This window comes from Argopecten irradians, chromosome 3 (genome assembly GCF_041381155.1).
Source record: "Argopecten irradians isolate NY chromosome 3, Ai_NY, whole genome shotgun sequence".
NCBI lineage: Eukaryota > Metazoa > Mollusca > Bivalvia > Pectinida > Pectinidae > Argopecten > Argopecten irradians.
In genome coordinates this window covers 6554987-6571153 of record NC_091136.1, presented here as the reverse complement: position 1 = coordinate 6571153, position 16167 = coordinate 6554987, and the positions used below count along the sequence as shown (strand labels likewise).

The 16167-nt window shown below is 34.8% G+C and overlaps 1 protein-coding gene and 1 long non-coding RNA gene across 2 annotated transcripts in view; both read left to right on the top strand.

The window, feature by feature from the left end:
• Nucleotides 1–1917, top strand: part of LOC138317426 (uncharacterized) — a 157846-nt gene extending 155929 nt beyond the window's left edge. The window contains exon 4 of the long non-coding RNA XR_011207760.1: nt 1486–1917. This is a non-coding gene — a long non-coding RNA (uncharacterized lncRNA). The remainder of the gene's footprint in view (nt 1–1485) is intronic.
• Nucleotides 1918–2531: 614 nt separating this feature from the next.
• Nucleotides 2532–16167, top strand: part of LOC138317424 (D(2) dopamine receptor-like) — a 45249-nt gene continuing 31613 nt past the window's right edge. The window contains exon 1 of the mRNA XM_069259084.1: nt 2532–5366. Within this exon, the coding sequence (XP_069115185.1) occupies nt 4878–5366 (489 nt within the window). The 5' untranslated portion in view covers nt 2532–4877. The remainder of the gene's footprint in view (nt 5367–16167) is intronic.

Genomic DNA, 16167 nt, shown 5'->3' with positions numbered 1-16167 from the left:
AAAAAGTGATATGACTTAATTATCTAATTTGAAATACCATATGGTTTCGACTTCCGCAACACATAATTAATTTGCATAATATCAAACTAGGGAAGGGAAATACAAAAATATATTGACTGGAACCTTATCTGGGATTATCATAGTCAAATAATTTTGTAGAGAAATATCACATTTCTATAGGTAAACACATGTTAGGCCAAAATAAATAATATGTCTGTTAAGGGTTACCCGACCCTAATTTTTTTCAACGAAAAAAAAAATCAAAGTCTGGATTTCGATTTCAGACTCCGGTTCCGCTCATAATTTTAGATTGAAACACACTAAAAAATCCTCCCGATCTACCAACCTTTCTTTGCCAATGTAAACCTAAACATATTTGTTTAGGCCTTACAAATATAAAGGGTAGTTGACTATAGATGATATGTCGGTGTATGTGCTTACTCTGTATGGTGAAATGACATTGTAGAGCTATATTCTGTATTACAGAGAGCGTATTCTCGGCTGTGTTAATGTATGTGTTGTACAGAGTACAAATGGGGAAATTCAACATATCTACAATCAAATCTTCGTCTGCGGATGTAATAAATCCCCAGTCAATTGAATTTGATTTTATAGCACGAGTCTTCAGAGGTTTTTTATGTTTATGCGAGCCTGTGCTAAAAACTATAAAACTACCGCAACCAAATTTTTGAAGAATTTCAATGCCACCATTTGCTTCAATGCAAACATTCAGTGGAGGCCGTCAATTCTGACGCCACGTACTCGAATCCTGACGTCATTATGAATTGTATTGAGTGTCACTAGTGTAATGTGCAGAATGTAATCTGGGCGAAGTCCGGGATTATTAAGTGGATCATGTGACAATATCGCTTTGTTCTATATTTGAATAAATAATATCAGAGTAAATTACGTCTTTAGCCATAAGTGCAGATACTCGGAAAACGTTCACTATTTCAGAACAGAGGGTTCATACTATAGCTTAAAAATGAAATATAGCTGATAAATAAACATAAGGAATAACGAAGCAGTTACAGGTGGCGATGTTTGGGTGTATTGTGTTTTAGTTGCAGTTTTTGTTATAATAAACATATCATATGATAGTCATGATCTTATTTCAGCGAATATCATTGTAGAAATGTCATGCTGAATTCCGAATAATTCAATTTTGTCAATAACAAGCATTTTCCTTGGCCTAAACAATAGGTTGTCATTTTCTAACGTGAAATGACTTCCTTGTTTGTAATGTTGCCTCTGAATGGCTGATACAATGGCATAATGATTTCACAGAAGAAAAAACCCACTACAGAATGGATATTGTTAATTGAAGTATAATAGCTTATCTATGTATTTTTAAATGTAATTATAATTGATATAAAAATACTGTGAACTGTACATAAACAGACATCTCTCCACGTAACTCATTAAATGCGTGAATTTCTCTTCCTCAGTCATCCAAATAATTGTATGTATTTCGTTATTTTTCAGGTTGGTTAAGCATTGTCACAACCATCAGGAACCTTTTCAGCGTTAACATACAAAACACCACGTGATATACATACGCTAGACACGTCCCCGAGAAATGAACGTCCACCAGAAGATAACACTCATGCATGTCATGTGTGATATTCGGAGAGAAAAATAATTGTGGCTCCTGACAACACTCTCAGCGGTAACATTGTACTACAACAAAAGACAAATCTTCCTAAAGCAAGATGTTTCGAATGTTGTTGTAGCAACGCGACAATAACGGGAGGTCTCAATGTTTTGGCATAAAGGATGAACTGATTCGTGCGCCATCTGTATTCAGTAACCGTCAAACCTTTCGACCAATCATGTCGACTTTGACAGTTCAAATCCCAGCGGTGTTATTGGTTGGCAGCCTTCTCAAAGCTAATTAGTAAATTAATTTACAAACTCGTTCAGCGAAACGTCTTGTGGTATCGCGTATCCCTGTCATGTTCGAAGGATCCAGTAAGCTTACAAGTTGAACTAGCCTAAGTAAATCCATAGATATACAGTATATATAGTGGCTTGTCTGCCAGGTAGTCCTCCAAAGGTTACATTCAGTCGAAGCGCGTGTTAGTGACCACAGAACGAGAACAAAACAACATTCCCACGTAATTGACGGTTTCCTTTGGTGACAATTCTAGCTCTTCTGTAAAATTTCATGTGAGCTAAGATGTAGATGTCAAATTAATCAGATGACATATATCTAGATCTACAAGTGGAATTAGCGTCACGGAAAGTACCTCATCGTGTGATATGACCAAGGACTAGTGCGACTCGAACTCCTGTCTTGACAACATTGATATAGCTCTCACAATAATATATGTACATAGGCAACAATAACATTACTATGACAACGCTCGCTTCCCACGTTGACGACCGTAACACATTAACGACAGTTAAACCTATTTATAATTGCAACAAAAACTTTTAAATAATATTATTGCAATTTTTTTTACTTCTCCTTACCCACGGTCTATAACCATCGACATAGATTGCCCTAGCAAAACACCTGATAAAAGATCTGTTTACTGTGAAATAGCTTATACTTCTCTCTAGCCCCGATGACGTGTTATGTCATATAACTATTATAACCCCAAAATGCACCAGCGTGGTGCTGTCACATCCTTTAGTTATCTCCATTTTATCCGCTCCGAATAAGTATGGCTAAACGTCAATCTGCACTCTTGTTTCATTATCATACCACGTTCCATCGGTGTTCACAACGAATTATGAAAAAATTCAACAAAACATTAAGATTTCAAAAAGGAATATAATAACATTTGATAGACACGTCTTAGTTACATAAGCGTTTAAGATCAACGAAAAAGAAGATATTCCTCGCACAAGAGGGATTAAATCGGATGTAAGGCTTAGGAACCAACTATCACCTGTTTTGGAAAATACAAATCTGTCAGGTTAAGAGCTTCCGATTCACCGAGGCGTATGATTGATATGGCAGAACGCGGCTAGGAATGTGTTCTAAATGTTTGCATGAACAAGATTCTACTGTAACTCTATCTCTAAAAAAACTGCCAATACATTGAGATGAAAGACGTGATGAAATTCAAACTGTTCTTGGCCACCACTTCGTTATAAAGCCGTATTTCAAGTTACGTAAAACCAGTGGATGGAACAGCGTTCTGTCTACGTTTAAGAAGAAGAGCGTTGGGTGATCTTTAAATCTAACCTCAAATAACCACATTAAGATAAAAAAATATATACTTGATAGCCGGGAATCACCGAGAGTGCGTCAGGGAAATATAGAGGATTCCATATGATAAACAAGGAATTTCACAAATAATTTCACATATGGACACCCAGGAGTTTATGCATTTTGCTCAAGAAGACTTTGAATTTCTTCTCGAACTAGACTGTTTCCATTGGCATTGGAAAAGACGGGTATTTTATGGATATTACTAGGTTCTCGACCATTAGACTGACCATAAAACTCAAAACACCGAGCCAAGGTATTTTGACTCAGTTAAGATTAAGCGCGTCAATAACTGTTTTACTCAATGTCTGAACATTTAGCCATGAAACGTGGATTATTTACAGAACGGAATGACTGATGTTGAGATTTTAAGGTTGTGATATTGAGTTAAAAGGGTCTGCTTATTTCATCTTCACAACAGATAGGCTTTGTGTGGACTCTCTCTGCGCCTACTAATTGTCATATGTTTGCAAACATCATATAAGCACTCAACGACTCGTATGGACGTTTAACTGACAACAGTCAGAAGTTATGAAGTAAAAGTGCTAACTAGCGTACCATTGCAACGGTTCGCAATAACAAACCAAGCGACAAATCACCGTGTGTCATCAACGCATCATGAAGTTATAGACATTTTAAAACAATTCACATAGAAATAATCAGCTATATTATGTCAGCTTATCGATCAGCTCGCATTTCCTAAACTGTATTGAAATGGAAAACTGTATTTCCGGATTGCATGGAATGCGAACACGGATAATCTAAGTATTGTTTGTATCAACAACACCCCAGGATTAACACTGTAAACCGGGATAAGGATTTAAGTTGCTGAAAACGCCAGTGATTGCGCTAGGAAGCAAACTATTCCTGTGTAGCTGTACACGTATCCGGCGATGTATATGTATAATTCATATACCAATATGAGGTGTTAAATACTGTTCATATTCTAATACCGATACCTCTGACAATTGCCACTAGAAATGGCTTACGGTGATAATGAACTTGACCGTTTATAAGTGATCTAACCATCAGAAATATTCAATGTGAATGTAAGAGCTCCTACTGTATGAGAGCAGCACAACTGGAAGCTACCAATAATCACTATTGTCGCGCACCTGTTGGTGGTACTGGGTTGGGTTACCTGACATTGCCTATAGCAGCCTGCTGATACGACGGACGCGTGCTCCCTAGCTCGTGAGTAGCTGATGTGTGATGATACATCCCACTGTTGGTATACGGAGACTAAACGCTGGTGGATATATAAGCAGTAGAGTAAGAAGGCGGCTGGCTGTGACGGATAGGCGCTTTGGATTCTGTTCATTTAGGTGTATACAACACATGTCGCACACAGCTTAGAGCGCTAGCAGGTATGAGAACAGGTATATAAACAACAGGGAAAGTGTCGGAACAGCAGCCGTGTAACATGATAAATAGCATCGTAACAATTCACCTGTAACGGGTTTGACAAGTGTTGATTTAAAAACATTTGCAATACAGGTGTTTTTAATGAATGGCAATGTGAAGGGCAAAATCACCGGCATGTTAGTATACCGTTATTGTTTGAAATAAATGAAAGTTTTTATCAGCGTTTCATCCTAAAAAAAACTTTCAACAAAGTTTTCCACAGTTCATTAAAAATACCTTACTAAGCCGAATCATGGTGAACAGTAGTATGGCCGGAAAAGGGACGGACCTGAGTTCGATTCAGGATTATAACGTAGGACCAGGTGGAGGTTCAAACCTGACCGGGATCAATCCGGATGATTTTATTATACAAAATACAACGAATTTCCCACTACACAGTGAAACAACTGATTTCAGTTATTCAGATTTCTGGCCTTTTATTTCGTGTGAGGATAATGATACGATAGGCTGCAATGAGTCCTTACATATAAGTAACGTGTCCCGGCTGAATGAGACGGGGTCCCTTAACGGGACATTCACAGACGAAGGAATAGAGTACCGGTACTGGGCATTGTTCCTTCTCACCTTCCCATTCTTCACGGTGTTCGGAAACGTGTTGGTAGTAATGAGTGTATATCGGGAGAGGAGTCTCCGAACGGCTACTAACTATTTTATATGTTCCCTGGCTGTAGCGGATATCATGGTGGCTGTCATGGTGATGCCTCTAGCCGTATACATGGAGGTAAGTGGTTCGAACCCATATAACGTCAATGTTGAACATGTCTTCTAATTTCGTTTATTTTGTAGCATTCCCTGACAACAAAATACGACAGGTCGTAAGCTGGAACATAATATATATTTTTAATTCATAAGAATATAATTTAATTGTCACTTTAATTATAACATTGTCTGGTAACAAGTAAAGAGTAAAATTCAGCTTTGGTTTGAACAGTCCCAACCCCCCCCCCCCTTTTTTTTTTTAGTTTAAATTGAATTATTTAGCATATATGATATGCTTTTGTTGGTGGGTGCCTTTTGATAAGTTTTTTTATCAAACATGTCGACACAACTCCAGTCATTTTCAGTTCAATATTCTTTCAAGCTTATACGGATCTAACAACGTGGACGAGTACTTAATCCTATATTTGTACTAAACATCGGCATGCTTCGTAATCATAATACTGTTTATATCTTAAACATCATTTTGACAGATATCTTAGTTTTCGTTACGAGGAACACCTCTGAAAATTAGTCGACCAATTTGTGCAAATAGATCTATTTTGTAAGTGCATCGTTTCTTATTCAGCGATGCATATATGTGGATATCAATCCTTCAAAATTCGCATTACCATACAAATCATTATTTCGAAAACCCGCTTAACCTTTCAACTTAAACTGCAAAACATGTTGTGGTTTGCAGTCACGCATCGTATATGTCTATCATGTTTTGGTATATTGACGTTACGTAGTTGGTTGCTATCGGTTCCATTTTATGCAAAACCCTCTTTTTTGTCAATGATGTTATGAAATTTGATATTTTGTCATCACGTTAAAAAGATACACATCATTTCGATAATTACCAAGTATTTACTGGATCAGTATCGGTTGTGTTACTTTATTTACAAACCTATGACTACCTTTTGTCTGAAACCAATATAATTTACTTAGATGAAATATAATTTACTGACATGCCGTCTTTGGTCTTTAGTTCGCTTAAAGATAGAACATAATTTCTCCGAGGGAAAACGCTTGAAAATTAATTGAAATCTATTACACTATTCTGAGGTATAATGACATTACACTTACCAGTTTTAATGATTTATTACGTGATGCAGGCAGACGTAATAGTGTTCTCTCCTTAGACACAGCTCATGGGCGTAAACATTTTTTTCTGCAATAGTCAATGATGCATTTTTGATGTCAAGAGAAATTTGTAAATTGAAAGTGAAGTTTACTCTATAGTATCTATCCTCTGTGAGTCGAAATTCGTCATCCCATCTACTTGGTGTGCGGTAGGCTTGTGCTGATAGATGCAGGCGCCACGAAATTAGTATCAATTCTGATATGTAAACTTGCTCCAAGTGAAGTGAAACGAATTTAAATATATTTATATACAGTGTGCACTACGATAACTCTTGTGATGTTTTTTTCCCGATATCGCTGATTTATTTCAGTACGTTAGATACTCTATACAGACACAGTTACTACCATTCAGCTTCTAAAGTGACGAACAACTGACGACATTAAAAAGACATAAAATAGTCATCACCCTAAGTGTCAAGGCATTATATCCATTCAAGTAGTTATCGCCATGGAAAAGATTGGGTAATATGAATTGATAGAGACGCTATCTGATACGCTTATTCATGAGATCAGCGGTATAACGAAACAAACCTGTAAACTATTGCTATCAAGTGCAAGTTAAAACAAATCCCAACAAAACACTCTGAAAACGTTCTTTACATAAGCAACAACCGCCATCCAATTTAAGGTCATAAGTGGGTTAAAACTCTGACATCTGTAGATGTCACTTTCTACATGTATATGAAATGGAAGCTGACAGTAGGACCATTAGATAACTCAATTTAAGTGATTACACCCTGTCCATAATATACATACAAATCTATATGTCTAAAATCATCCTCATGTCAATGCGAATGTTTGAATCCTGCTTTTGAATAAATGTCAAGTATTTACTGTAGGTCGGTGGGTTTTTTCATCTGAAACTCTACATGTGACACACCACAACGATTTGGAACATCCTTAAATATACTAAATTAGAATAATTAAATTAGGTGCATTTCGAACGAAGCACATAGCTTTCTTTGAAATTAGCTTTAATATTTATCCACTAACATCAGAGAATTAATTCTTTATAATGTGCTCTATGACTCGTAATAGAATACCATCTACGGTTTTTAGTTACTGAAATCATAAAGATCTCAAAGTTGTATGTGATACTTAATCAGATTGATCTAAGAATTGGAACATGCTCAATAAACCATTTTTAAGGTGAAGATGCTTGAGAAATATGGCACGTTTGGCAAAACATTTGTAATGAATTCGCTTTATGTTTTTAAACTTCCTATTATATACGGATATCTGTTGAAATATATGAACATATGTCGATGTTAGAAGGTGGGGGATAACGGAGAAACAATAAAAGAAACAGGAACACTTCTCGCAACCATACAAACACGCAGAGATGCATCCATTAACAGATCCACAAGATGCGAAAGAGAAAATGTTATATCCTTTATAGCCACCAACCGCCATACATATATGTCTAAATCGTATTGTTCTATTCATTGTTATTGTTGTGGAAAATTGTTTTCAAAACCGGAAAATGTCATATTACTATAAGTAATCGTTGTAAGCTTCGCTCATCCCACCGTAATGACCAAAAACGCACATCACAAATGTGTTTCTTTGAAAATAACATAATTCTGCAACTAGAGATAGTCTAAAATGATTTATTTAAATACCGTTTTAGACTCAAGCTGTAAATATCATATCAATATTTGCTTATTATTGACTTTTTCTGACGTTGTTACATGATATGATAATGACTATTATCTTTCTTTAATTTCTAATTTTAGAGAAGACTGCAGGTAGGGCGTTAGAATTGTACCTGCTGCCCCTATTGCATGATCGTAAAAGGCGACTAAATTTAGGATCTTATCTTTTCTTTTCTTCCTTACTGACTTTATCTTTCCTAATGCCTCTCTTGGCACCGCCTCACCTTTGGCCTTGAGTTGAGCGTTCGCCCATGTGAGGAAGGCTCTGGGTTCTGTCCCATGGCCGAGACACACCAAAGTCTATAAAAGTGGTAGTTTCTGCTCCTGCTTAGCGCTCAGCACACAGGGAGTGGAACGACTGGTTCGCCCGTTGTCAGTATAATGTGACCGGGTGGAGTGTGTTGCTTGGTGTCTTCGGCGGCATGCTTCAGTGATATAGCACTATAAAAAGGGCAACAGTTCCACTATACAAGAAGACACAACATAAATATACCGCAGTCTCCCAAAATACGCACCTCGCACAACATACACGCAACACACCGCATGCATGGGAGGCCGTCCTTACATGACCATAGCTGTTAATAGGACGTTAATTAATCAAACAAACAAACAAACAAGTATTGTTGTATACTTATATGTACTACAATACAATAAAGATAATCCGGTATCTACTTTAAAATCAGAAATTCACTAATGATTCACTAATGAAGATTTTTTTTTAAAGTCTTGTTTTGTCTAACATGAAAATAGGTTTTATTGATATGAAGTTTAATTATCCAGCTTTAAACAACTAAGTATGATAATTCGTAATATTAATGCTCTCGAGGAAACCTTTAATGAGATATCTCAATTAAGTGATTAATGATCTACACGATGTATATCTCGAAGCAAACAACTACACGTAATTATCGAATGGAACGCGATGTTGTGATTGGTATGTAATAGCATTCATTGACATGTTATAAAGATACTTAATATTGAAGTAATCTTTAATTCTATCATATTATATGTGCATTTTGTAATGTACCACATTATTTGACGATGCTTATCAATATATTACGAAACTTGTTTAGTTTAGAATCTGTGCCTTATGAATGTTAGTTATTTTTGCCTCTAGCATCAGTGAGGAGGATCTAGAACGTTGAAGCATATCTGTTAGGCCTTAAACGGTTACATTGTTACATTATCGAGACTCGTTTTAATATCGTAAATTACTTTAAGACGACATTAGTCGGATGCTAGATTTTGACCATAAACTGTCAAACAATCTGTCTGCTAGCATACAGCGCTCAATTTAATGAATGGTTAAAATAATAGCAGTAGTCAAACCCGAAAGCGGTAAACAGTACTTTAAACATTCGTATATTCGTTTTATGTGCATTTCCATAAATATGGTTTCCATTCGAGGCATAAGTCGGAAGAACGTTTCAGTATTGGTCAGATCCCACATACAAAAAAAAATTTAAAAAAACCAGATATGTATACTTACACATACTTATACAAGGTAAGCGAGTATTAGTGTAACACTCTCGAAGAGTCAAGGACTGCAAGACAGATTGCGCAAGAACTAACTTGGCCCCTTGGCGACCTCCTTCTTCTCCCACTATTGGTGATTCTGGCATTGCTAGATGGTATAAACACTGCATTACGTATATTGTTGTTGTAGAAAACTAATTAAATTTCAAGTGTCTGTCTTACCTAGTGTTAATGCTGATTTAAATTAGAGGAATATACCCCGTGTTCCCTTGAGCTGTCTGCTGGGACGACTCGAGTAGGCTAGTAAGAGGAGTGTTCAATTTAGTAAGGTCGAGATGTGCTTTAAGACGAGGAATCTAAGGTTGTGTTCTGGATTGTTCATCGCCCGGAGACCAGTCGGAGTACCATATATTTGTAGCTTTAATTGATTTTACGCTGATCAAATGTTTAATTCTATTATTTCGTAAGGAGATGGCCTCTGTCTGTGTCTGTATTTGTATACCCACAGGAAAGACAGACTCGGGCTTGGTGTATATGCAATTTGTAATAGCTTATTGACCTATTATTTTAATCTCAACCGTCATTTATAATGTACTTTTACCGATTACTGGCGAATGAAATGAAAAAAAAATCTGTATTATTAAGATGTTTATCCAAGTTATTTCACACGCCAATAATGTGGAAATGCACTGATTTTAAAATGTAGTTCTATCGTTCTATGACATTAATCTAAGTAAAGTAAAGCAATGTAGGATTTCTAAAAGACAGCTTGATTACAATAATCAACAAATCGAAAAAACATTATCGTAAATATCGAATAATGACACATATAAAATTGAAATGACAATTTTTTGCAATTTTTTAATAAAATTTTTAAACGAAGTGGAGAATTAGTAAAAAGAAATACTAATAAAGTACTATATAGTTTTACTAATTGATTATTTGAATATATATATACAGTATATTGCTTAATAACGTCTTTGCATTTATCGGAATGAATATTAGCTTGAAAGTTCTTTAAAACAATGAAGCCAAGCGTGTTAACATGTTTGACTGAGTTCTGATATTACCTATATGCTGAAACTGAAGTTTGGATGATATTGCGAATTGAAATAGTACTTTCTTTTTTGTCTAATTGAACAAATATAGCGTTATCCAAGAAATAAAAAAAAAGATTATAAAAGCTCATGACGTTGGAGAACACCAAATGTCCTTGACTAAAGAATCATTATAAAAACAAGTTTTATAAAGGGATGATGCACACTTGGTCCTCATCTATGTTTTTCAAGGTCTTTGTTACGAGATATATTAGCTAGACGTAACGTGCTTATTGTGTTGTTCGTAGCTCCAAATCATATTATGTTCAACATCTGATGTGATTTTATACATATGCACATTTCTCGACATAGCAAACATTCCCATTTAACTTGAACAAGATTTCCTCGTCAGTTTTAAACAAGCCGTTACCTGTATATGAAATAGCATTGTCACTTCTGTAAAGATTACAATGTGTTGTTCAGTATTTATTACTATCATGACATGCATGGTCCTCTTCTGTCTCAGGAGTAGAAGCAAGTCTCCTAGCGACACAATTAAAGAATTGTCACATTAGCATTTTTGTTGACGTAATGTTATATCATAAATGTCATTATTATTTCTTGTCACTTCATTTTAATGATATTATTTGTAGACACATGCTGTAGTCAGCTTTCATTCCATCTGTGGAATTTGAAATAAGGGCCCATATGCAAAAAAAGTCGGAATTGGTCGATACGTATCTACTTAAGGGTATGGGATTTTTCAGCGCATTCACACAAAAATCCTAAATATTTTCACGTTATTATCTAACTCAATTGAAATACTTTGACTAATAATGAATTAAGTATGCATAAATTATGTTTTATTTCAAATTATGTTCCTTTTATTATTTTCATTTCGGAACACAAAAAGATCTCATAAGGTTTTTGCTGAATTGTCATTTTTTAATCTTGATTAGTACCTCAGATATGTTAGCTATTTAGATTACAATTTTCAAAATCTTTATCGTGTCTATAGTTATACCACTATTTATCGTAATCTTGGTTTCGCAGCATTTCAATATATGTATAAAGCACATACATATTCTGTATACGTCATGAAATGTCACATCAGTAACCCTCACTTGGTCCAATTGACATGCTACTATCAATTATCGCCTTTTAATATTACACATTTCCATAGCAATACTGAACACTAGGTTTATCAGGACCTTATCCATACAGACATACAACAAAGAGAGCCATTGAAATAAAGTACAGGTCAACATTCACCTGCCATCTGGTAGTCACCTTGGCAATTATCACAATGGTACTCTCCACTCATCTATTAATAGCCCTTTTGTATTCCTCCGCAATCGTCGTTCAATGTAGGTAAGGTTATCAGTTGGGATCTGTTAATATTGCTATTCTTACACTCTGATGTGGCAAGCTTAAATTGCAGATGGCGCGATGTCATGAAAATCTACATAAACCAGTTATATTTATCCAAAAAGAATTTCTCCATGTACATGCTAAGACGGAAATAGTTGTTACATTTTATAGTGATAGCTTACTGAAACATTATGCCTGAATACCTGACATATGCCATGCTTGTAGCGGTTTATACCTGCGATTATAGGACATGTCATCAATGCAAAACATCATATTTATCAAATAACAATAATATTGTCATATTAGACTTTTGAATGTTTTAGACCACAAAATATGTCAAAGTCTACCATCGTGTTAAACATGTAAATTATAGAGAAAGTACAACATACAGATTTCGGCTGCATTTACATAATATACCTGTAATAAAAACAACTCGACGAAACATTTAGGTATCTTAAGCAATAACATGCATAAAAGAACAAAACGACGTACGTCATCGTGATATTTAAAAGCAACTCAAGAGCACATGTATTGATTATGAATTCCTACTATTTAGTTTTCAATTGATGAATTGTCAATATTTTCTGGTATTGGATATTGCATTTTGTAATTTAATGCTTGGAGTAACTTGAACATAAAGAAGCTATAAGAAGTAAGTCTAGAACGAATGAATTATTTTACATTGTCTTAATAACGTCCTCTTCACGTTCCAATATCTTAAAGGTAATGACGTAATTATGACGTCGATGCTATTTTGCAGAATTATGTTTTTATTTATGTATTACAGCACACAAACACTGTAGAATGCATGTTTTTGTAGTCAAAATTATGTTTTCTTATCATTGTCATTGCGCATATACGTGGATAGGTAACCGTTTTATATAACGTAATTTATAGGATATCCCGTACTTTCTTATATTATGTTATGCTTATATATTATGTTATGTGAATAACTTGTTAAATGTACGAATCAAGCAAATAAAAAAGCGTAAAAAGCATGGGGAGTGTAGGTTACTGAATGGGCATGATATAAGAACAATTATTGGTAGAGAACGTTATATGTAAGCAAGATAGTAACGTAGGGGTTGGTTTAGAACAGAAAATGATGATACAGTGAGAAGGAATTTGGCCGAGGAAAGCAAATATAAGGTAAACCTAGAAATATGGTGTTTCTTGTGCGGAAATATTCATGAATTCGTGCGAAAAGAAGTATTTAATTGTGGTTTTTACAGCTGAGATATTACAATATATTTTATATCTAAACGTGAGTATATATTCATCGCATTATCTGCCAAAGGCAACTATGCTACATTCAAAGATTAGATATGGCAAAAAAGAAGAGAAACATATGAATGTAATAATTAGTTTTGATATGCATACTATATAAATTCTCCGATATAACAGCAACAAACAAATTATATTATCGCATTCCATATCTTGATGCAATTGTCTAATACAATTACAAGTAATATGTATGAATGCTTATTCTTGATACGGTTTGTGTAAGTAAATAATCGCATAGATATGTCAATCATACAGCACGTGAGTACATAATTATGTAATTACATCAAGGCTTTGTCTAAATTAAAACTGATGCAATATGTTATTGGTTTCACGTGTAGGGTGTATTCCTGCCAAGAACTGTTGTAAACAGATAGGAATAAAGAGGTAAATATACCAGCCATTGAACCTTGCAGACTAGCAAGGTAGAAAAATGATAATATTACCGTTAATGTTGGAATTTTCCTTGTTCTTATCTTAAATACGATTTTTTTTATTCAACACGTTCAGGATGAAGATGTGAAACATACACATAAGAAGAAAACAACTTTTTTGTTAAGGAGACATTATAGCAGATATTATTATGATAATATATAAACCCAGTCTACAATTTACGTTATTGTTTTATCGTTGTTTTATAGTTAACGTTATGATAGAGTACATGTTTAATAGAGGGAGAAAGTCTGAGGACAGAGGAAAACAGATACATAAGTAGTAACAAAATATAAAAAGAATATTTGTATACATAAATAGAGGTTCCTCAACATGTGACTGTTGTTTATCATGTTTATCAAACCTGAGTTATTTAATTTTGAAATTTTGAAAAGACACGAGCTTTAGCGAGTGTTTTAAAAATTTGAAAATCAAGTAAGGAGAGTTAAGATAAACATTATAAAAAACAGTCACGCATTAGGGAACGTATTTATCCCATAACTTTAACTCTATATTTATACCGTGGTGACCATTTCCTCATCTACATAAAGGAAAACTCACGAACATACAATGTGTAGTGATATTTTTTCGTCATAAGATATAGTGTCTAAATAGAGAGCCAATATTCTATTGATTAATACTTTGAATAAACAATAATGCTATTTAAAAGAAAATGCGCAATGAAAAGTAGCCCAAAGTTGAGAGCCAATCGGAATCAAGAGATCTCGAAGTTGACCAATCAAAGGCGCCGTAGATCATGTTATCCTGAATAGTATTATGTTACTTCAAATAACGAGATGGCAAGTGGTTTGGCGATATTCTACAACTGGTCTTCTACCTCCGGACTCGAGTTCGATGCCTACCTAGGCCAATGTGATTTCCCACCCTCCTCCCCATTTGTCTCCCTTTCTTTTGGTCTCGGCCATAGAAATATGAAGGGATGGCATACAGGAAGTGACATACAGGTCCCCCTGGTGGGGGAATCCATGGGAAAATCTATTTTTAGAACTTGTGTGTCAAAGAGGCCTAATAGATTTGAAGAAGCACGTACGATAGATCGTTTACAGTCCTGTAGAGCTTTGACTTTCTTTCAACACTTTAACCTGGAATGTATGAAAATAATAATTTGGAATTACGTGTTTGGATAATTGTACAGTATATTCCTTGATTGACTGTAGGCCAGTACACATCTGTTTAAACCTTTAAAATATCAAACGGCGTTAATCTCTAAAACATGTATAATACGGCGATTTAGAGAACCCAAACGACTTGTGTAAAGTTCAATTTGCCATGGATTAGTCCCACTTTCCGGTGAGTATGACGTCACGAAACTCACGTCAATTGATGGCGTCACAATCACCGGATGATGGGACTAACGACGGTAAATCGTTCTCTTCCCATGTCTTTTTTTATCTCGAAAAACCCGTATTGAAGGCCTGTTATCGAAATGTGATTGAACTTTTATATCCATTATTTTAATGAATGGTAATATATCTAATAAACATAAATATGAAATAATTATCAAAATATTCAACTTTTAATAATAAATGTAATATCTGTGTACTTCAGTGAAACACAGTTATATTCTTGAACAAGCGAAACAGCAACAACGGTAACAGATAGCTCATGATCATACCCTACAGTCGCCGTTACAATTATACATGTAGACAATGTCTTTGATAAAACCCATATTCTTACCCCATCAACATTTGAACCCTTTCCCGATATCAAAGGCAGTGGGCACTTATGATAATGTCGTGTTCCAATACAGGATATAGGCAATTCTGTACTTTATATCAAAAGCGATTTAAAGTGAAGGTTAAGTTAATTGAAACAAAGAGGAGAATATTATTACAATTTAGTGACGGAATGGAAATGCATTAGCAAGCAGTAACTATTAATAGTTTAAAAGCGTCAGGCAGCATTTCTCACAAGCGCTGGCTAGCACCAATATGATTCAAGAACATCAAACACTTTTACTTTATGTAAAACCTATCTCAATTCCTCTCAGACTTTATATGATTTTGTCATCATTAGTTGAAATATGTATGTAAATAAGATCTTAACTTAATTTACCTTTTATATTAAACATAGGAATAGTGTGTAAGAATGTTTTTTTCAAGGTTTTGAGATGTAATTGACAAAAAATATGACGGTGATGCCATGAAATGCAATCTCACATTTATAGAGTATAATAACAATATAATAAGCAAATTCCTTTTTTTACTTAATCGTTTATAAGAAGTTTTTTCAACATTGTTGTTAGGTCTGCCTAAGGTCTGGCAAATGCCAGAACTCGAGTGAGCGTAGTCAAAGGCATATAGAAATGGACAAGTAGAAATTTCTTTTGTCTTTCATATCTGATTCCGAGAACTGAAGGTAGCTGATGATAGACATCAAACACTGCATTATCTTGGCCCCGATGTTT